Source organism: Pecten maximus, chromosome 2 (assembly GCF_902652985.1).
Source record: "Pecten maximus chromosome 2, xPecMax1.1, whole genome shotgun sequence".
NCBI lineage: Eukaryota > Metazoa > Mollusca > Bivalvia > Pectinida > Pectinidae > Pecten > Pecten maximus.
In genome coordinates this window covers 48,094,942-48,117,817 of record NC_047016.1, presented here as the reverse complement: position 1 = coordinate 48,117,817, position 22,876 = coordinate 48,094,942, and the positions used below count along the sequence as shown (strand labels likewise).

At 39.8% G+C, this 22,876-nt stretch overlaps 1 protein-coding gene across 1 annotated transcript; it reads right to left on the bottom strand.

The window, feature by feature from the left end:
* Positions 1-711: 711 nt before the first annotated feature.
* Positions 712-22,094, bottom strand: LOC117322318 (cell wall integrity and stress response component 2-like). The gene is made up of 5 exons (XM_033877172.1): positions 21,940-22,094; positions 18,919-19,345; positions 18,453-18,511; positions 2,188-2,263; positions 712-1,735 (listed from the first exon to the last, which is right to left on the bottom strand). Exons 1-5 carry the CDS (start codon positions 22,004-22,006, stop codon positions 1,333-1,335), a joined length of 1,032 nt encoding a protein of 343 aa, XP_033733063.1. The 5' UTR covers positions 22,007-22,094; the 3' UTR covers positions 712-1,332.
* Positions 22,095-22,876: the final 782 nt, after the last annotated feature.

Here is a 22,876-nt window from a genome sequence, read left to right as displayed (position 1 = left end):
ATCACCTATTCCAATTGGTGATATCACCTATTCGTTTCATTAAGTGATATCACCTATTCGTTTCATTAAGTGATATCACCTATTCGTTTCATTAAGTGATATCACCTATTCGTTTCATTAAGTGATATCACCCATTCGAATAGGTGATATCACCTATTCGAATAGGTGATATTACTTATTTGAAAAATGAATTGGTGATATCACCTATTCGAATAAGTGATATCACCTATTCGTTTCATTAAGTGATATCACCCATTCGAATAGGTGATATCACTGATTGAATAGGTGATATCACTCATTCGAATAGATGCTATCACTTAAGAATTTTATAAGTGATATCACCTATTCGAATGGGTGATATCACCTATTCAAATAGGCGATATCACTTAAGAATATTTTTAAGTGATATCACCTATTCGAATGAGTGATATCACCTATTCGAATAAGTGATATCACCTATTCGTTTCATTAAGTGATATCACCTATTCGAATAAGTGATATCACCTATTCGTTTCATTAAGTGATATCACCTATTCGAATAAGTGATATCACCTATTCGTTTCATTAAGTGATATCACCTATTCAAATAAGTGATATCACCTATTCGTTTCATTAAGTGATATCACCTAATGGGAATAAATAGTAAAACGGCGCCCCATAGTCTCCACCATCAGTGAGACGTTATGCTGAGAGGAAAAGGTAAAATGCAAACCGATATCATAATGCTATTTTATTGATAGTTATAATGCAGTTACCAATATTTGTCAATGACATGCATGTAAAGAGGATAGTTTTCGATAAATATTCATATTAATCTATATACAAAACGATAGCATGCTATCAGATATATAGTCTATTTGTAGGCTTGACGTTACATATTTAATATTTAGTAGTAAGATAAACAACACATTCAACTGCAATACATTTATGCATATCTTTGTAACAAAATGTTGAAATTGTAACAAAATTAACAACAAACAGACATGGAAAATTGGTACACATTGTGTATACAGTAAAACTTCGATGTTTCGAAGTTCAAGGGACTAACAGAAAAACTTCGAAACAGCGGGACTTCGAATTATTCATGGTTGACAAAGATCGATGTTTTCTTGTTGATAACCATAGCTGTTAACGTTACATGTCCTCGGTGTCTTCGTGTCGATCGTCGCCTGTCAGGCTCACATCGAAAAGTTTAATTTACCTCAAACCAAACAAAATAAAAATACTTTTCATCAATCATACCTACGCATTTTGTTAATTAAATAAACTATGTATCGGTAACAAAACACTTATATCACGTTTAACGTATGCATGTATCAGCTGACGTTCTAGTTAAGATACCCGAACATTTTTTAGATTGTCTTCAGAAAACTGGATATAATCATCCTCATCCTTTATCGGTAGAGAATCGTCTTTTAAATCCAGAGAAAACATTGTATTCTCGTATCGGCTGCTCTTTCCGTTTTCTTTAGACGACACGCGAGGAGGAACACCAAACTCGTTAGGCAGTACATATGACGAGGACTCCTCCAATGATCCCGTTTCGTCCTTCTCGGTGTCCCCACCCTCACGTACAATCATGGTATACTGGTTTTCACCGGTGTCTGGACATCCCAGCTTCTCATAATGGGCAGTAGAAAGTGTGGTCGGGTCATAGTCGGTGTCAGCGATATCCTCAAACTTTTCACTCTCGTAATTCACTTTAACGTTCTCAACGACGGATTTTCGCCCTTGCCTGGCATAAACAAAACATAGTGTCTGTCATTAAGATTGAATGGTATTGACAGTAGTTAAGTTGTTTTGATTTTTTTTTTCGTATATATATATAAACAAAACATAGTGTCCACAATTTAGATTGGATTTTTTCGTATATATATAGATTGAATGATATTAACAGTAGTTAAGATTGTTTTTTTTTTTTTTTTTTTTTTTGTATAAATATATATAAACAAAACATAGTGTCCACAATTAAGATTGAATGACATTATCAGTAGTTAAGTTCGGATTTTTTTCATGTGTATATATAAACAAAAAATAGTATCCACAACTTAGAAATAAAAACATAATTTCATTGGGAAGGGGACGTAACTCTTACATAAAGTTTATCGATCACCAAATCTATCTTAGCAGACACTGCAGAATAAAACTAAAGTGGCAATTTCTGTTTTAAAAATAAATGGTTCTTACCTCCGTTTGAAATAAAATATTGCTCCTGCCACGATGACTACAGCGACAACAGAACAGAGGACGCCGGCAACTATACCTAAATAAAACAAGAGAGTCTAGCTTGAACCAGAGGATAAAGTTTCAAAATGGCGTCTTCAGTATGGCGTTATACCGGAAGTTGACAAATAGAATCAACAATTTTTTTTTTTTTTTTTTGTAAAATCAATGCATTAATTGTTCAGCCCACAACAACATAACAGCATAGTCATCAGATAAAAACCAAAGATTCGCCTTTCATTAAACGAATTTCAAAAACATTGGTATAGCATAAATCTTGATTTCAAGAAGCCTATTGCAGACTGTGATGGTACATGTACACTTGCGAGGTGTGGGGTTGTATGTAAGTTTACAGTCCGTCGTGGTATACGTACCCACTATATTCTCCTGTGAGGAGTGAGGCTGTATCTAAGTATAAAGTCTGTCGTGGTATACGTACCGGCAATATTCTCCTGTGAGGAGTGAGGCTGTACGTAAGTATACAGTCCGTCGTGGTATACGTACCCGCTATATTCTCTTTTGAGGAGTGAGGTTGTATGTAAGTATACAGTATGTCGTGGTATACGTACCCACTATATTCTCCTGTGAGGAGTAAGGCTGTATGTAAGTATACAGTATGTCGTGGTGTACGTACCCACTATATTCTCCTGTGAGGAGTGAGGTTGTATGTAAGTATACAATATGTCGTGGTATACGTACCCGCTATATTCTCCTGTGAGGAGTAAGGCTGTATGTAAGTATACAGTATGTCGTGGTATACGTACCCGCTATATTCTCCTGTGAGGAGTGAGGTTGTATGTAAGTATACAGTATGTCGTGGTATACGTACCCACTATATTCTCCTGTGAGGGGTGAGGTTGTATGTAAGTATACAGTATGTCGTGGTATACGTACCCACTATATTCTCCTGTGAGGAGTGGGGCTGTATAGAAGTATACAGTATGTCGTGGTATACGTACCCACTATATTCTCCTGTGAGGAGTGAGGCTGTATGTAAATATACAGCATGTCGTGGTATACGTACCCACTATATTCTCTTTTGAGGAGTGGGGCTGTATGTAAGTATACAGCATGTCGTGGTATACGTACCCACTATATTCTCCTGTCAGGAGTGAGGCTGTATGTAAGTATACAGCATGTCGTGGTATACGTACCCACTATATTCTCTTTTGAGGAGTGGGGCTGTATGTAAGTATACAGTATGTCGTGGTATACGTACCCACTATATTCTCCTGTGAGGAGTAAGGCTGTATGTAAATATACAGCATGTCGTGGTATACGAACCCACTATATTCTCCTGTGAGAAGTGGGGCTGTATGTAAGTATACAGTATGTCGTGGTATACGTACCCACTATATTCTCCTGTGAGGAGTGGGGCTGTATAGAAGTATACAGTCTGTCGTGGTATACGTACCCACTATATTCTCCTGTGAGGACTGAGGCTGTATGTAAGTATACAGTATGTCGTGGTATACGTACCCACTATATTCTCCTGTGAGAAGTGAGGTTGTATGTAAGTATACAGTATGTCGTGGTATACGTACCCACTATATTCTCCTGTGAGGAGTGAGGCTCTATGTAAGTATACAGTATGTCGTGGTATACGTACCCACTATATTCTCCTGTGAGGAGTGAGGCTGTACGTAAGTATACAGTATGTCGTGGTATACGTACCCACTATATTCTCCTGTGAGGAGTGAGGCTGTACGTAAGTATACAGTCTGTCGTGGTATACGTACCCACTATATTCTCCTGTGAGGAGTGAGGCTGTATGTAAGTATACAGTATGTCGTGGTATACGTACCCGCTATATTCTCCTGTGAGGAGTGAGGCTGTATGTAAGTATACAGTATGTCGTGGTGTACATACCCACTATATTCTCCTGTGAGGAGTGAGGCTGTATGTACAGTATACAGTATGTCGTGGTATACGTACCCACTATATTCTCCTGTGAGGAGTGAGGCTGTATGTAAGTATACAGTATGTCGTGGTATACGTACCCACTATATTCTACTGTGAGGAGTGAGGCTGTATGTAAGTATACAGTATGTCGTGGTATACGTACCCACTATATTCTCCTGTGAGGAGTGAGGCTGTATGTAAGTATACAGTATGTCGTGGTATACGTACCCACTATATTCTCCTGTGAGGAGTGAGGCTGTATGTAAGTATACAGTATGTCGTGGTATACGTACCCACTATATTCTCCTGTGAGGAGTGAGGCTGTATGTAAGTATACAGTCTGTCGTGGTATACGTACCCACTATATTCTCCTGTGATGAGTGAGGCTGTATGTAAGTATACAGTATGTCGTGGTGTACGTACCCACTATATTCTCCTGTCAGGAGTGGGGCTGTATGTAAGTATACAGTCTGTCGTGGTATACGTACCCACTATATTCTCCTGTGAGGAGTGAGGCTGTATGTAAGTATACAGTATATCGTGGTATACGTACCCACTATATTCTCCTGTGAGGGGTGAGGCTGTATGTAAGTATACAGTATGTCGTGGTATACGTACCCACTATATTCTCCTGTAAGGAGTGAGACTGTATGTAAGTATACAGTATGTCGTGGTATACGTACCCACTATATTCTCCTGTGAGAAGTGAGGTTGTATGTAAGTGTACAGTCTGTCGTGGTGTACATACCCACTATATTCTCCTGTGAGGAGTGAGGTTGTATGTAAGTGTACAGTCTGTCGTGGGATACGTACCCACTATATTCTCCTGTGAGGAGTGAGGTTGTATGTAAGTATACAGTATGTCGTGGTGTACGTACCCACTATATTCTCCTGTGAGGAGTGAGGCTGTACGTAAGTATACAGTCTGTCGTGGTGTACGTACCCACTATATTCTCCTGTGAGGAGTGAGGTTGTATGTAAGTATACAGTATGTCGTGGTATACGTACCCACTATATTCTCCTGTGATGAGTGAGGTTGTATGTAAGTATACAGTATGTCGTGGTATACGTACCCACTATATTCTCCTGTGAGGAGTGAGGTTGTATGTAAGTATACAATATGTCGTGGTGTACGTACCCACTATATTCTCCTGTGAGGAGTGAGGTTGTATGTAAGTATACAGTCTGTCGTGGTATACGTACCCACTATATTCTACTGTGAGGAGTGAGGTTGTATGTAAGTATACAGTATGTCGTGGTATACGTACCCACTATATTCTCCTGTGATGAGTGACGTTGTATGTAAGTATACAGTATGTCGTGGTATACGTACCCACTATATTCTCCTGTGAGGAGTGAGGCTGTATGTAAGTATACAGTATGTCGTGGTGTACGTACCCACTATATTCTCCTGTGAGGAGTGAGGCTGTATGTAAGTATACAGTATGTCGTGGTATACGTACCCACTATATTCTCCTGTGAGGAGTAAGGCTGTATGTAAGTATACAGTCTGTCGAGGTATACGTACCCACTATATTCTCCTGTGAGGAGTGAGGCTATATGTAAGTATACAGTCTGTCGTGGTATACGTACCCACTATATTCTCCTGTGAGGAGTGAGGCTGTATGTAAGTATACAGTCTGTCGTTGTATACATACCCACTATATTCTCCTGTGAGAAGTGAGGCTGTATGTAAGTATACAGTATGTCGTGGTATACGTACCCACTATATTCTCCTGTGATGAGTGAGGTTGTATGTAAGTATACAGTATGTCGTGGTATACGTACCCACTATATTCTCCTGTGAGGAGTGAGGTTGTATGTAAGTATACAGTATGTCGTGGTGTACGTACCCACTATATTCTCCTGTGAGGAGTGAGGTTGTATGTAAGTATACAGTCTGTCGTGGTATACGTACCCACTATATTCTACTGTGAGGAGTAAGGTTGTATGTAAGTATACAGTATGTCGTGGTATACGTACCCACTATATTCTCCTGTGATGAGTGAGGTTGTATGTAAGTATACAGTATGTCGTGGTATACGTACCCACTATATTCTCCTGTGAGGAGTGAGGCTGTATGTAAGTATACAGTATGTCGTGGTGTATGTACCCACTATATTCTCCTGTGAGGAGTGAGGCTGTATGTAAGTATACAGTATGTCGTGGTATACGTACCCACTATATTCTCCTGTGAGGAGTGAGGTGGTATGTAAGTATACAGTATGTCGTGGTATACGTACCCACTGTATTCTCCTGTGATGAGTGAGGTTGTATGTAAGTATACAGTATGTCGTGGTATACGTACCCACTATATTCTCCTGTGAGGAGTGAGGCTGTATGTAAGTATACAGTATGTCGTGGTGTACGTACCCACTATATTCTCCTGTGAGGAGTGAGGCTGTATGTAAGTATACAGTATGTCGTGGTATACGTACCCACTATATTCTCCTGTGAGGAGTGAGGCTGTATGTAAGTATACAGTGTGTCGTGGTATACGTACCCACTATATTCTCCTGTGAGGAGTAAGGCTGTATGTAAGTATACAGTCTGTCGAGGTATACGTACCCACTATATTCTCCTGTGAGGAGTGAGGCTATATGTAAGTATACAGTCTGTCGTGGTATACGTACCCACTATATTCTCCTGTGAGGAGTGAGGCTGTATGTAAGTATACAGTCTGTCGTTGTATACATACCCACTATATTCTCCTGTGAGAAGTGAGGCTGTATGTAAGTATACAGTATGTCGTGGTATACGTACCCACTATATTCTCCTGTGAGGAGTGAGGCTGTATGTAAGTATACAGTCTGTCGTGGTATACGTACCCACTATATTCTCCTGTGAGGAGTGAGGCTGTATGTAAGTATACAGTATGTCGTGGTGTACGTACCCACTGTATTCTCCTGTGAGGAGTGAGGTTGTATGTAAGTATACAGTATGTCGTGGTATACGTACCCACTATATTCTCATGTGAGGAGTGAGGTTGTATGTAAGTATACAGTCTGTCGTGGTATACGTACCCACTATATTCTCCTGTAAGGAGTGAGGTTGTATGTAAGTATACAGTCTGCCGTGGAATACGTACCTGCTATATTCTACTGTGAGGAGTGAGGCTGTATGTAAGTATACAGTATATCCTGGTATACGTACCCACTATATTCTCCTGTGAGGAGTGAGGTTGTATGTAAGTATACAGTATGTCGTGGTATACGTACCCACTATATTCTCCTGTCAGGAGTGAGACTGTATGTAAGTATACAGCATGTCGTGGTATACGTACCCACTATATTCTCCTGTGAGGAGTGAGGTTGTATGTAAGTATACAGTCTGTCGTGGTATACGTACCCACTATATTCTACTGTGAGGAGTGAGGTTGTATGTAAGTATACAGTATGTCGTGGTATACGTACCCACTATATTCTCCTGTGATGAGTGAGGTTGTATGTAAGTATACAGTATGTCGTGGTATACGTACCCACTATATTCGCCTGTGAGGAGTGAGGCTGTATGTAAGTATACAGTATGTCGTGGTGTACGTACCCACTATATTCTCCTGTGAGGAGTGAGGCTGTATGTAAGTATACAGTATGTCGTGGTATACGTACCCACTATATTCTCCTGTGAGGAGTAAGGCTGTATGTAAGTATACAGTCTGTCGTGGTATACGTACCCACTATATTCTCCTGTGAGGAGTGAGGCTGTATGTAAGTATACAATATGTCGTGGTATACGTACCCACTTTATTCTCCTGTGAGGAGTGAGGCTGTATGTAAGTATACAGTCTGTCGTGGTATACGTACCCACTATATTCTCCTGTGAGGAGTGAGGTTGTATGTAAGTATACAGTATGTCGTGGTATACGTACCCACTATATTCTCCTGTGAGGAGTGAGGTTGTATGTAAGTATACAGTATGTCGTGGTGTACGTACCCACTATATTCTCCTGTGAGGAGTGAGGTTGTATGTAAGTATACAGTCTGTCGTGGTATACGTACCCACTATATTCTACTGTGAGGAGTGAGGTTGTATGTAAGTATACAGTATGTCGTGGTATACGTACCCACTATCTTCTCCTGTGATGAGTGAGGTTGTATGTAAGTATACAGTATGTCGTGGTATACGTACACACTATATTCTCCTGTGAGGAGTGAGGCTGTGTGTAAGTATACAGTATGTCGTGGTGTACGTACCCACTATATTCTCCTGTGAGGAGTGAGGCTGTATGTAAGTATACAGTATGTCGTGGTATACGTACCCACTATATTCTCCTGTGAGGAGTGAGGTTGTATGTAAGTATACAGTATGTCGTGGTATACGTACCCACTATATTCTCCTGTGAGGAGTATGGCTGTATGTAAGTATACAGTATATCGTGGTATACGTACCCACTATATTCTCCTGTGAGGAGTAAGGCTGTATGTAAGTATACAGTCTGTCGAGGTATACGTACCCACTATATTCTCCTGTGAGGAGTAAGGCTGTATGTAAGTATACAGTCTGTCGAGGTATACATACCCACTATATTCTCCTGTGAGAAGTGAGGCTGTATGTAAGTATACAGTATGACGTGGTATACGTACCCACTATATTCTCCTGTGAGGAGTGAGGTTGTATGTAAGTATACAGTCTGTCGTGGTATACGTACCCACTATATTCTTCTGTAAGGAGTGAGGTTGTATGTAAGTATACAGTCTGCCGTGGAATACGTACCTGCTATATTCTACGGTGAGGAGTGAGGCTGTATGTAAGTATACAGTATATCCTGGTATACGTACCCACTATATTCTCCTGTGAGGAGTGAGGTTGTATGTAAGTATACAGTATGTCGTGGTATACGTACCCACTATATTCTCCTGTCAGGAGTGAGACTGTATGTAAGTATACAGCATGTCGTGGTATACGTACCCGCTATATTCTACTGTGAGGAGTGAGGCTGTATGTAAGTATACAGTCTGTCGTGGTATACGTACCCACTGTATTCTCCTGTGAGGAGTGAGGTTGTATGTAAGTATACAGTCTGTCGTGGTATACGTACCCACTTTATTTTCCTGTGAGGAGTGAGGCTGTATGTAAGTATACAGTATATCGTGGTATACGTACCCACTATATTCTATTGTGAGGAGTGAGTCTGTATGTAAGTATACAGTCTGTCGTGGTGTACGTACCCACTATATTATCTTGTGAGGAGTGAGGCTGTATGTAAGTATACAGTCTGTCGTGGTATACGTACCCACTATATTCTACTGTGAGGAGTGAGGCTGTATGTAAGTATACAGTATGTCGTGGTATACGTACCCACTATATTCTCCTGCGAGGAGTATGGCTGTATGTAAGTATACAGTATATCGTGGTATACGTACCCACTATATTCTCCTGTGAGGAGTGAGACTGTATGTAAGTATACAGTATGTCGTGGTATACGTACCCACTATATTCTCCTGTGAGGAGTGAGGTTGTATGTAAGTATACAGTATGTCGTGGTATACGTACCCACTATATTCTCCTGTGAGGAGTGAGGCTGTATGTAAGTATAAAGTCTGTCGTGGTATACGTACCCACTATATTCTCCTGTGAGGAGTGAGGTTGTATGTAAGTATACAGTATGTCGTGGTGTACGTACCCACTATATTCTCCTGTGAGGAGTGAGGCTGTATGTAAGTATACAGTCTGTCGTGGTATACGTACCCACTGTATTCTCCTGTGAGGAGTGAGGTTGTATGTAAGTATACAGTATGTCGTGGTATACGTACCCACTATATTCTCCTGTGAGGGGTGAGGCTGTATGTAAGTATACAGTCTGTCGTGGTATACGTACCCACTATATTCTCCTGTGAGGACTGAGGCTGTATGTAAGTATACAGTCTGTCGTGGTATACGTACCCACTGTATTCTCCTGTGAGGAGTGAGGTTGTATGTAAGTATACAGTATGTCGTGGTATACGTACCCACTATATTCTCCTGTGAGGGGTGAGGCTGTATGTAAGTATACAGTATGTCGTGGTATACGTACCCACTATATTCTCCAGTGAGGAGTGAGACTGTATGTAAGTATACAGTCTGTCGTGGTATACGTACCCACTGTATTCTCCTGTGAGGAGTGAGGTTGTATGTAAGTATACAGTATGTCGTGGTATACGTACCCACTATATTCTCCTGTGAGGAGTGAGGTTGTATGTAAGTATACAGTATGTCGTGGTATACGTACCCACTATATTCTCCTGTGAGGAGTGAGGTTGTATGTAAGTATACAGTATGTCGTGGTATACGTACCCACTATATTCTCCTGTGAGGGGTGAGGCTGTATGTAAGTATACAGTATGTCGTGGTATACGTACCCACTATATTCTCCAGTGAGGAGTGAGACTGTATGTAAGTATACAGTCTGTCGTGGTATACGTACCCACTGTATTCTCCTGTGAGGAGTGAGGTTGTATGTAAGTATACAGTATGTCGTGGTATACGTACCCACTATATTCTCCTGTCAGGAGTGAGGTTGTATGTAAGTATACAGTCTGTCGTGGTATACGTACCCACTGTATTCTCCTGTGAGGAGTGAGGCTGTATGTAAGTATACAGTATGTCGTGGTATACGTACCCACTATATTCTCCTGTGAGGACTGAGGCTGTATGTAAGTATACAGTATATCCTGGTATACGTACCCACTATATTCTCCTGTGAGGAGTGAGGCTGTATGTAAGTATACAGTCTGTCGTGGTATACGTACCCACTATATTCTCCTGTGAGGAGTGAGGCTGTATGTAAGTATACAGTATGTCGTGGTATACGTACCCACTATATTCTCCTGTGAGGAGTGGGGCTGTATGTAAGTGTACAGTCTGTCGTTGTATACGTACCCACTATATTCTCCTGTGAGGAGTGAGGCTGTATGTAAGTATACAGTCTGTCGTGGTATACGTACCCACTATATTCTCCTGTGAGGAGTGAGGCTGTATGTAAGTATACAGTATATCGTGGTATACGTACCCACTATATTCTCCTGTGAGGGGTGAGGCTGTATGTAAGTATACAGTATATCGTGGTATACGTACCCACTATATTCTCCTGTCAGGAGTGAGGTTGTATGTAAGTATACAGTCTGTCGTGGTATACGTACCCACTATATTCTCCTGTGAGAAGTGAGGTTGTATGTAAGTATACAGTCTGTCGTGGTATACGTACCCACTATATTCTCCTGTAAGGAGTGAGACTGTATGTAAGTATACAGTCTGTCGTGGTATACGTACCCACTATATTCTCCTGTGAGGAGTGAGGTTGTATGTAAGTGTACAGTCTGTCGTGGTGTACATACCCACTATATTCTCCTGTGAGGAGTGAGGTTGTATGTAAGTGTACAGTCTGTCGTGGGATACGTACCCACTATATTCTCCTGTGAGGAGTGAGGTTGTATGTAAGTATACAGTATGTCGTGGTGTACGTACCCACTATATTCTCCTGTGAGGAGTGAGGTTGTATGTAAGTATACAGTATGTCGTGGTATACGTACCCACTATATTCTCCTGTGAGGAGTGAGGTTGTATGTAAGTATACAGTATGTCGTGGTATACGTACCCACTATATTCTCCTGTGAGGAGTGAGGTTGTATGTAAGTATACAGTATGTCGTGGTGTACGTACCCACTGTATTCTCCTGTGAGGAGTGAGGTTGTATGTAAGTATACAGTATGTCGTGGTATACGTACCCACTATAGTCTCCTGTGATGAGTGAGGTTGTATGTAAGTATACAGTATGTCGTGGTATACGTACCCACTATATTCTCCTGTGAGGAGTGAGGCTGTATGTAAGTATACAGTATGTCGTGGTGTACGTACCCACTATATTCTCCTGTGAGGAGTGAGGCTGTATGTAAGTATACAGTATGTCGTGGTATACGTACCCACTATATTCTCCTGTGAGGAGTGAGGCTGTATGTAAGTATACAGTCTGTCGAGGTATACGTACCCACTATATTCTCCTGTGAGGAGTGAGGCTATATGTAAGTATACAGTCTGTCGTGGTATACGTACCCACTATATTCTCCTGTGAGGAGTGAGGCTGTATGTAAGTATACAGTCTGTCGTTGTATACATACCCACTATATTCTCCTGTGAGAAGTGAGGCTGTATGTAAGTATACAGTATGTCGTGGTATACGTACCCACTATATTCTCCTGTGAGGAGTGAGGTTGTATGTAAGTATACAGTCTTTCGTGGTATACGTACCCACTATATTCTCCTGTGAGGAGTGAGACTGTATGTAAGTATACAGTATGTCGTGGTATACGTACCCACTATATTCTCCTGTGAGGAGTGAGGCTGTATGTAAGTATACAGTATGTCGTGGTATACGTACCCACTATATTCTCCTGTGAGGAGTGAGGCTGTATGTAAGTATACAGTCTGTCGTGGTATACGTACCCACTATATTCTCCTGTGAGGAGTGAGGCTGTATGTAAGTATACAGTCTGTCGTGGTATACGTACCCACTATATTCTACTGTGAGGAGTGAGGCTGTATGTAAGTATACAGTATATCGTGGTATACGTACCCACTATATTCTCCTGTGAGGAGTGAGGCTGTATGTAAGTATACAGTATGTCGTGGTATACGTACCCACTATATTCTCCTGTGAGGAGTGAGGCTGTATGTAAGTATACAGTATATCGTTGTATACGTACCCACTATATTCTCCTGTCAGAAGTGAGGCTGTATGTAAGTATACAGTCTGTCGTGGTATACGTACCCACTATATTCTCCTGTGAGGAGTGAGGCTGTATGTAAGTATACAGTATGTCGTGGTATACGTACCCACTATATTCTCCTGTGAGGAGTGAGGCTGTATGTAAGTATACAGTATGTCGTGGTATACGTACCCACTATATTCTCCTGTGAGGAGTGAGGTTGTATGTAAGTATACAGTATGTCGTGGTATACGTACCCACTATATTCTCCTGTGAGGAGTGAGGCTGTATGTAAGTATAAAGTCTGTCGTGGTATACGTACCCACTATATTCTCCTGTGAGGAGTGAGGCTGTATGTAAGTATACAGTATGTCGTGGTATACGTACCCACTATATTCCCTTTTGAGGAGTGAGGTTGTATGTAAGTATACAGTATGTCGTGGTGTACGTACCCACTATATTCTCCTGTGAGGAGTGAGGCTGTATGTAAGTATACAGTCTGTCGTGGTATACGTACCCACTGTATTCTCCTGTGAGGAGTGAGGTTGTATGTAAGTATACAGTATGTCGTGGTATACGTACCCACTATATTCTCCTGTGAGGGGTGAGGCTGTATGTAAGTATACAGTCTGTCGTGGTATACGTACCCACTATATTCTCCTGTGAGGACTGAGGCTGTATGTAAGTATACAGTCTGTCGTGGTATACGTACCCACTGTATTCTCCTGTGAGGAGTGAGGTTGTATGTAAGTATACAGTATGTCGTGGTATACGTACCCACTATATTCTCCTGTGAGGGGTGAGGCTGTATGTAAGTATACAGTATGTCGTGGTATACGTACCCACTATATTCTCCAGTGAGGAGTGAGACTGTATGTAAGTATACAGTCTGTCGTGGTATACGTACCCACTGTATTCTCCTGTGAGGAGTGAGGTTGTATGTAAGTATACAGTATGTCGTGGTATACGTACCCACTATATTCTCCTGTGAGGAGTGAGGTTGTATGTAAGTATACAGTATGTCGTGGTATACGTACCCACTATATTCTCCTGTGAGGAGTGAGGTTGTATGTAAGTATACAGTATGTCGTGGTATACGTACCCACTATATTCTCCTGTGAGGGGTGAGGCTGTATGTAAGTATACAGTATGTCGTGGTATACGTACCCACTATATTCTCCAGTGAGGAGTGAGACTGTATGTAAGTATACAGTCTGTCGTGGTATACGTACCCACTGTATTCTCCTGTGAGGAGTGAGGTTGTATGTAAGTATACAGTATGTCGTGGTATACGTACCCACTATATTCTCCTGTCAGGAGTGAGGTTGTATGTAAGTATACAGTCTGTCGTGGTATACGTACCCACTGTATTCTCCTGTGAGGAGTGAGGCTGTATGTAAGTATACAGTATGTCGTGGTATACGTACCCACTATATTCTCCTGTGAGGACTGAGGCTGTATGTAAGTATACAGTATATCCTGGTATACGTACCCACTATATTCTCCTGTGAGGAGTGAGGCTGTATGTAAGTATACAGTCTGTCGTGGTATACGTACCCACTATATTCTCCTGTGAGGAGTGAGGCTGTATGTAAGTATACAGTATGTCGTGGAATACATACCCACTATATTCTCCTGTGAGGAGTGGGGCTGTATGTAAGTGTACAGTCTGTCGTTGTATACGTACCCACTATATTCTCCTGTGAGGAGTGAGGCTGTATGTAAGTATACAGTCTGTCGTGGTATACGTACCCACTATATTCTCCTGTGAGGAGTGAGGCTGTATGTAAGTATACAGTATATCGTGGTATACGTACCCACTATATTCTCCTGTGAGGGGTGAGGCTGTATGTAAGTATACAGTATATCGTGGTATACGTACCCACTATATTCTCCTGTCAGGAGTGAGGTTGTATGTAAGTATACAGTCTGTCGTGGTATACGTACCCACTATATTCTCCTGTGAGAAGTGAGGTTGTATGTAAGTATACAGTCTGTCGTGGTATACGTACCCACTATATTCTCCTGTAAGGAGTGAGACTGTATGTAAGTATACAGTCTGTCGTGGTATACGTACCCACTATATTCTCCTGTGAGGAGTGAGGTTGTATGTAAGTGTACAGTCTGTCGTGGTGTACATACCCACTATATTCTCCTGTGAGGAGTGAGGTTGTATGTAAGTGTACAGTCTGTCGTGGGATACGTACCCACTATATTCTCCTGTGAGGAGTGAGGTTGTATGTAAGTATACAGTATGTCGTGGTGTACGTACCCACTATATTCTCCTGTGAGGAGTGAGGTTGTATGTAAGTATACAGTATGTCGTGGTATACGTACCCACTATATTCTCCTGTGAGGAGTGAGGTTGTATGTAAGTATACAGTATGTCGTGGTATACGTACCCACTATATTCTCCTGTGAGGAGTGAGGTTGTATGTAAGTATACAGTATGTCGTGGTGTACGTACCCACTGTATTCTCCTGTGAGGAGTGAGGTTGTATGTAAGTATACAGTATGTCGTGGTATACGTACCCACTATATTCTCCTGTGATGAGTGAGGTTGTATGTAAGTATACAGTATGTCGTGGTATACGTACCCACTATATTCTCCTGTGAGGAGTGAGGCTGTATGTAAGTATACAGTATGTCGTGGTGTACGTACCCACTATATTCTCCTGTGAGGAGTGAGGCTGTATGTAAGTATACAGTATGTCGTGGTATACGTACCCACTATATTCTCCTGTGAGGAGTGAGGCTGTATGTAAGTATACAGTCTGTCGAGGTATACGTACCCACTATATTCTCCTGTGAGGAGTGAGGCTATATGTAAATATACAGTCTGTCGTGGTATACGTACCCACTATATTCTCCTGTGAGGAGTGAGGCTGTATGTAAGTATACAGTCTGTCGTTGTATACATACCCACTATATTCTCCTGTGAGAAGTGAGGCTGTATGTAAGTATACAGTATGTCGTGGTATACGTACCCACTATATTCTCCTGTGAGGAGTGAGGTTGTATGTAAGTATACAGTCTTTCGTGGTATACGTACCCACTATATTCTCCTGTGAGGAGTGAGACTGTATGTAAGTATACAGTATGTCGTGGTATACGTACCCACTATATTCTCCTGTGAGGAGTGAGACTGTATGTAAGTATACAGTATGTCGTGGTATACGTACCCACTATATTCTCCTGTGAGGAGTGAGGCTGTATGTAAGTATACAGTCTGTCGTGGTATACGTACCCACTATATTCTCCTGTGAGGAGTGAGGCTGTATGTAAGTATACAGTCTGTCGTGGTATACGTACCCACTATATTCTCCTGTGAGGAGTGAGGCTGTATGTAAGTATACAGTATATCGTGGTATACGTACCCACTATATTCTCCTGTGAGGAGTGAGGCTGTATGTAAGTATACAGTATGTCGTGGTATACGTACCCACTATATTCTCCTGTGAGGAGTGAGGCTGTATGTAAGTATACAGTATATCGTTGTATACGTACCCACTATATTCTCCTGTCAGAAGTGAGGCTGTATGTAAGTATACAGTCTGTCGTGGTATACGTACCCACTATATTCTCCTGTGAGGAGTGAGGCTGTATGTAAGTATACAGTATGTCGTGGTATACGTACCCACTATATTCTCCTGTGAGGAGTGAGGCTGTATGTAAGTATACAGTATGTCGTGGTATACGTACCCGCTATATTCTCCTGTGAGGAGTGAGGCTGTATGTAAGTATACAGTATATCGTGGTATACGTACCCACTACATTCTCCTGTCAGGAGTGAGGTTGTATGTAAGTATACAGTATATCGTGGTATACGTACCCACTATATTCTCCTGTGAGGAGTGAGGTTGTATGTAAGTATACAGTCTGTCGTGGTATACGTACCCACTATATTCTCCTGTGAGGAGTGAGGTTGTATGTAAGTATACAGTATGTCGTGGTATACGTACCCACTATATTCTCCTGTGAGGAGTGAGGCTGTATGTAAGTATACAGTCTGTCGTGGTATACGTACCCACTATATTATCCTGTGAGGAGTGAGGCTGTATGTAAGTATACAGTCTGTCGTGGTATACGTACCCACTATATTCTCCAGTGAGGAGTGAGACTGTATGTAAGTATACAGTATGTCGTGGTATACGTACCCACTATATTCTCCTGTGAGGAGTGGGGCTGTATGGAAGTATACAGTATGTCGTGGTGTACGTACCCACTATATTCTCCTGTGAGGAGTGGGGTTGTATGTAAGTATACAGTCTGTCGTGGCATACGTACCCACTATATTCTCCTGTGAGGAGTGGGGTTGTATGTAAGTATACAGTCTGTCGTGGCATACGTACCCACTATATTCTCCTGTGAGGAGTGAGACTGTATGTAAGTATACAGTCTGTCGTGGCATACGTACCCACTATATTCTCCTGTGAGGAGTGAGGCTGTACGTAAGTATACAGTCTGTCGTGGTATACGTACCCACTATATTCTCCTGTGAGGAGTGGGGTTGTATGTAAGTATACAGTCTGTCGTGGCATACGTACCCACTATATTCTCCTGTGAGGAGTGAGACTGTATGTAAGTATACAGTCTGTCGTGGCATACGTACCCACTATATTCTCCTGTGAGGAGTGAGGCTGTACGTAAGTATACAGTCTGTCGTGGTATACGTACCCACTATATTCTCCTGTGAGGAGTGAGGCTGTATGTAAGTATACAGTATGTCGTGGTATACGTACCCACTGTATTCTCCTGTGAGGAGTGAGGTTGTATGTAAGTATACAGTCTGTCGTGGTATACGTACCCACTATATTCTCCTGTGAGGAGTGAGACTGTATGTAAGTATACAGTATGTCTAGGTATGCGTACCCACTATATTCTCCTGTGAGGAGTGAGGCTGTATGTAAGTATACAGTATGTCGTGGTATACGTACCCACTATATTCTCCTGTGAGGAGTGAGGCTGTATGTAAGTATACAGTCTGTCGTGGTATACGTACCCACTATATTATCTTGTGAGGAGTGAGGCTGTATGTAAGTATACAGTCTGTCGTGGTATACGTACCCACTATATTCTACTGTGAGGAGTGAGGCTGTATGTAAGTATACAGTATGTCGTGGTATACGTACCCACTATATTCTCCTGTGAGGAGTGAGGCTGTATGTACAGTATGTCGTGGTATACGTACCCGCTATATTCTCCTGTGAGGAGTGAGGTTGTATGTAAGTATACAGTATGTCGTGGTATACGTACCCGCTATATTCTCCTGTGAGGAGTGAGGCTGTATGTAAGTATACAGTCTGTCGTGGTGTACGTACCCACTATATTCTCCTGTGAGGAGTGAGGCTGTATGTAAGTATACAGTATGTCGTGGTATACGTACCCACTATATTCTCCTGTGAGGAGTGAGGCTGTACGTAAGTATACAGTCTGTCGTGGTATACGTACCCACTATATTCTCCTGTGAGGAGTGAGGCTGTACGTAAGTATACAGTATGTCGTGGTATACGTACCCACTATATTCTCCTGTGAGGAGTGAGGCTGTATGTAAGTATACAGTATGTCGTGGTATACGTACCCACTATATTCTCCTGTGAGGAGTGAGGCTGTACGTAAGTATACAGTCTGTCGTGGTATACGTACCCGCTATATTCTCCTGCGAGGAGTGAGGCTGAGAGTCCAGGACCGATACAGTATTGTGACTGATAAAAAAAACATAAATATTATTTACAGCATTTATCAGAAGAATATTTTGATAAATTATATCTGAGTTATATTTTAATCTATGCCGATGAAATGTACAAGCAAATTCATTATAGGCTTAGTGTAATTAGGAAAATTGAAAAGACTTTTGCAATTTCAGAGTTTGTTTTGACTTTACTTTGGGTATACAGCATATTTTTGAAACGGCTGTGTTGCCATATCAACATGCTGTCAAAACGAATACCCGCTAATAAGGAGAATGGAGTAAATTTAAAGCTAACCCTGCCGAAAAAAAATTATCTTGTAAATGTCAATTTTTTTTTTAAATGAATAAATAAAAAAAGGAAACGTAATTTTGATGATAAGTGTGTGGTTTAGGTAAATGTATGAAAGACGGATGAGATACCTAGAAGTTGAAATATTTTCCGTCGACACAGTCGTGTTTGTTGGTACAGAAACTGTGGGAACAATGCTTGTTGTTGTGGGTAGGGAAGTAGCAGTAGACGAATCAGATGATATCTGTGTGCTAGATGATGGCGGAGATGAAGACGTAGATGAGTGCGATGTTGTTGAAGAGAGCATCATCGTTACATTGGGGCGTGTTGTCGTCTGCACATGAAGATCTGTAGTCACTTTTGTTGAATGTTGCATTTCCGTTGTCAATGGAGTGCTTTTAAAACTGGGCACAGTTGATGGTGAACTGGCTAATGACGATGTTGTCGTTTTTGTCGTTATCGTCGTCGTTGTTATCGCAGGTGATGACATACTGATTGTTGATGTCGGTGGTGATGAATTTAGTTTTATTAACATCTCAGTAGATTGGTCGGACGATTCTGTGGACGAACCAGATAGCGATGAATGTTAACACGGACATAAGCATTTCTCTTATAAGAGCACTTTATGCAGTTTATGGAATTTTAATCAAGAAATTATCTCATTCAGATTAAGTTTATAGTCTAGCGAAACACTTATATTATTACAGGAAAATATCAGGAACAGCACCGTCCAAAACGTGTTACAGCATGATACTTTAACGGGAATAAGAAAGTTTTCTATAAAGTCTCGTCCCAACGAGAATTCAGTGTGATTTGAATTGTTTGTTGACACGAATCTCACGTTCGTGTTCATAGTCATTTCAGTTCATAGTAATATAACTATATTTATGATAAGATACAGACATATACTCGCTGAACCTTACAGTGTGACACATCCAGGTATGGCAAGCCGTTTGGGTTTTTACCTATTAAATACAGATATCTGTATTCAAAATAAAGATATCATTATTAATATAAAAATTAAAGATATCTTTAATTCAAATAGAGATATCTTTAATTTAAATAGAGATGTCTTTAATTGAATTAGAGATATCTGTATTTGAATTAGAGATATCTCTATTTAAAATACAGATATCTCTAATTAAACACGAAATAGAGATATCTCTAATTCAAATACAGATATCTCTAATTCAATTAAAGATATCTTTATTTCAATTAGAGATATCTGCATTTCATTGTAAATAAAGATATCTGTATTTAAAATAAAGATAGATATATCTTTAATTGAATTAGAGATATCTGCAATTACTTTGCAATACAGATACCTCTAATTCAAATACAGATATCTCTAATTCAATTAAAGATATCTCTATTTCAAATACAGATATCTCTTATTGTTGTAGAAATACATATATCTTTATTTTAAATACAGATATCTCTATTTGAATTAAAGATATCTTTATTTGACATGAAATAGAGATATCTGTATTTAACCATCAAATAGGAAAAACTACTGCTCCCTTGATTCTCCCTTTTGCGCATGACGGAAGTAAAGCAGTAGTGACCCAAAATAGCGGGAAATGCAGACCGTGTGCTGCTTTCAATGGTACTGCGTATAGCCGCAACAGTTCGCTCTATTTCCCGTAGAACAGTTGCCATGTTCTGTTCTTTAGAAATCCCCTCCAAGTAGCAAGTTTATCGGTTTAGACCTTCATCTCATGCATGCATATGGGATCCAGATAGTCCAATTTAATTACAAGCGTTTCGTTAACACTGATCAGTATTAGGGAGTAATCATTATTTTCTTTGTGTTTCAATATTACATGTAATCTTCGCACTGAACAAACACGTGTAAATACAGATATCTTTAATTCAAATAGAGATATCTGTATTTGAAATAGAGATATCTGCAATTACTTTGCAATACAGATATCTCTATTTCAAATACAGATATCTCTATTTCAAATACAGATATCTCTATTTCAAATACAGATATCTCTATTTGAATTAGAGATATCTGTATTTGAATTAGAGATATCTGTATTTAAAATGAAGACATCTCTATTTAAACAAAATTAAAGATATCTATTTAAAATAGGGATATCTTTAATTCAAATAGAGATATCTCTATTTTAAATAAAGATATCTTTAATTGGACAAGAATTAAAGATATCTCTATTTAAAATAAAGATATCTCAATTACAATTTAAGATATCTGTAATTCAAATAGAGATATCTGAATTTGAAATAGAGATATCTGTAATTTAAAAGAAGATATCTCTATTTTCAGTAGAAATAGAGATATCTGTATTTAAATTAGACATATCTTTATTTAAATAGAGATATCTTTATTTAAATTACAGATATCTCTAATTAAATAGAGATATCTTCATTTTAAATAGAGATATCTTTAATTAAATAGAGATATCTTCATTTCAATAGGTAAAAACCCAAACGGCTTGCCATATCCAGGTAGTTACTAAATTTATAACAAACAGTCATAACTGTCTGGGCTTATTACGCGTCTCGTGCTCTTGATATGACCAAACACAAACTCGTCGTCGGATACTTTTAGTTTAAAAAATATATATATATATATAACATAATGGGAGATTTTTTTTTCGTCTTTTCACCAACATTTGCGAAATGAGTCGTCATGGTCATGAAAATGCTTTCCTTTTTTTTGTTTATTTTTCAAACGCTCGGATGATCCCCTGTGTTGACCATACGCATGGAATGATATCCACTTCTCTCTTTATATAAGGATCTAGATTGTTCTAAGTGAAGCTTATACACTAAAAATTCTGAATGAAACAGGACGAATATTGTTATATATCACAATATATGCCATTTGATCTGAAGGTTACCTTATATATACATGAATGATTTGGAAAAGACAGCTTCACCCTTTATTCATGAACTTACAGTTTGTGCATGTAAAGATGAATTATGTCAATGGAAGACCGGCGCGGGTACAAGTGTATCCGTATACCGCATATAGCGTCAGATACCTATATAGTCACAAAATGATCTCGTAGTAAGACCGAATGAACCAGTTATCTATTGAATCCATTGACGAACGATCAGCTTATCACAGAGGCTTCAATCGCCTGATACAAAACAATGGGAAAATATACTCAATTTTTACTTACCTGATTTATTCACAGCCGAAATAGCTAAGATGATTAGAATTGTTGCAAATTTATACACGTCCTCCATCCTCAGTTGTAAGGGTTAAACTCAGAATTAATAAATATATTTATATTTACCCATCGACCCTGTGTACACCTATAGTGTACCGCGGTCAATTGGGCTATACACCTATCGGTATATTTTTATCTCATATTATTATCATACACCCAGTACAATGTTTATATATCACTACTGTACAGCCTGGGTAAGGATGTATGTATTAACATTTACGTCATTATATATATCTATCTTATATATTTGCATGTAAGCTAAGCTTAAAACATTATTTCCCCAAGATCACCCTTATCTTGAATATTGTAACATTTTCTAAAATAATTTACTGTTAGCTTCAATTTATATATTGGGATGTCACCGTTTATTCATCTATTTATTCATTTAACAAATTATTATTTATTTGATTTATCTATTAAAGTGCTATATACAGTTTTAAATCCTCCTGAGTTGATAATGTGGTATAGTTTATCCTCCTGAGTAGATACTGTGGTATAGTTTATCCTCCCGAGTAGATATTATGGTATATTTTATCCTCCTGAGTAGATACTATGGTATAGTTTATCCTCCTGAGTAGATATTGTGGTATAGTTTATCCTCCTGAGTAGATACTGTGGTATAGTTTATCCTCCTGAGTAGATACTATGGTAAAGTTTATCCTCCTGAGTAGATACCGTGGTATAGTTTATCCTCCTGAGTAGATACTATGGTATAGACTATGGTATAGTTTATCCTCCTGAGTAGATACTATGGTATAGTTTATCCTCCTGAGTAGATACCGTGGTATAGTTTATCCTCCTTAGTAGATACTATGGTATAGTTTATCCTCCTGAGTTGATACTATGGCATAGTTTATCCTCCTGAGTAGATACTATGGTATAGTTT

Coding starts and splice junctions, on each gene's coding strand:
- LOC117322318 (XM_033877172.1), bottom strand. CDS start 22,006: ATGGAGGACGTGTATAAATTTGCAACAATTCTAATCATCTTAGCTATT. Junction 19,346..21,939: donor TTCGGCTGTGAATAAATCAG/GTAAGTAAAAAT, acceptor GTTCGTCCACAG/AATCGTCCGACCAATCTACT. Junction 1,736..2,187: donor ATATTTTATTTCAAACGGAG/GTAAGAACCATT, acceptor TGTTTATGCCAG/GCAAGGGCGAAAATCCGTCG.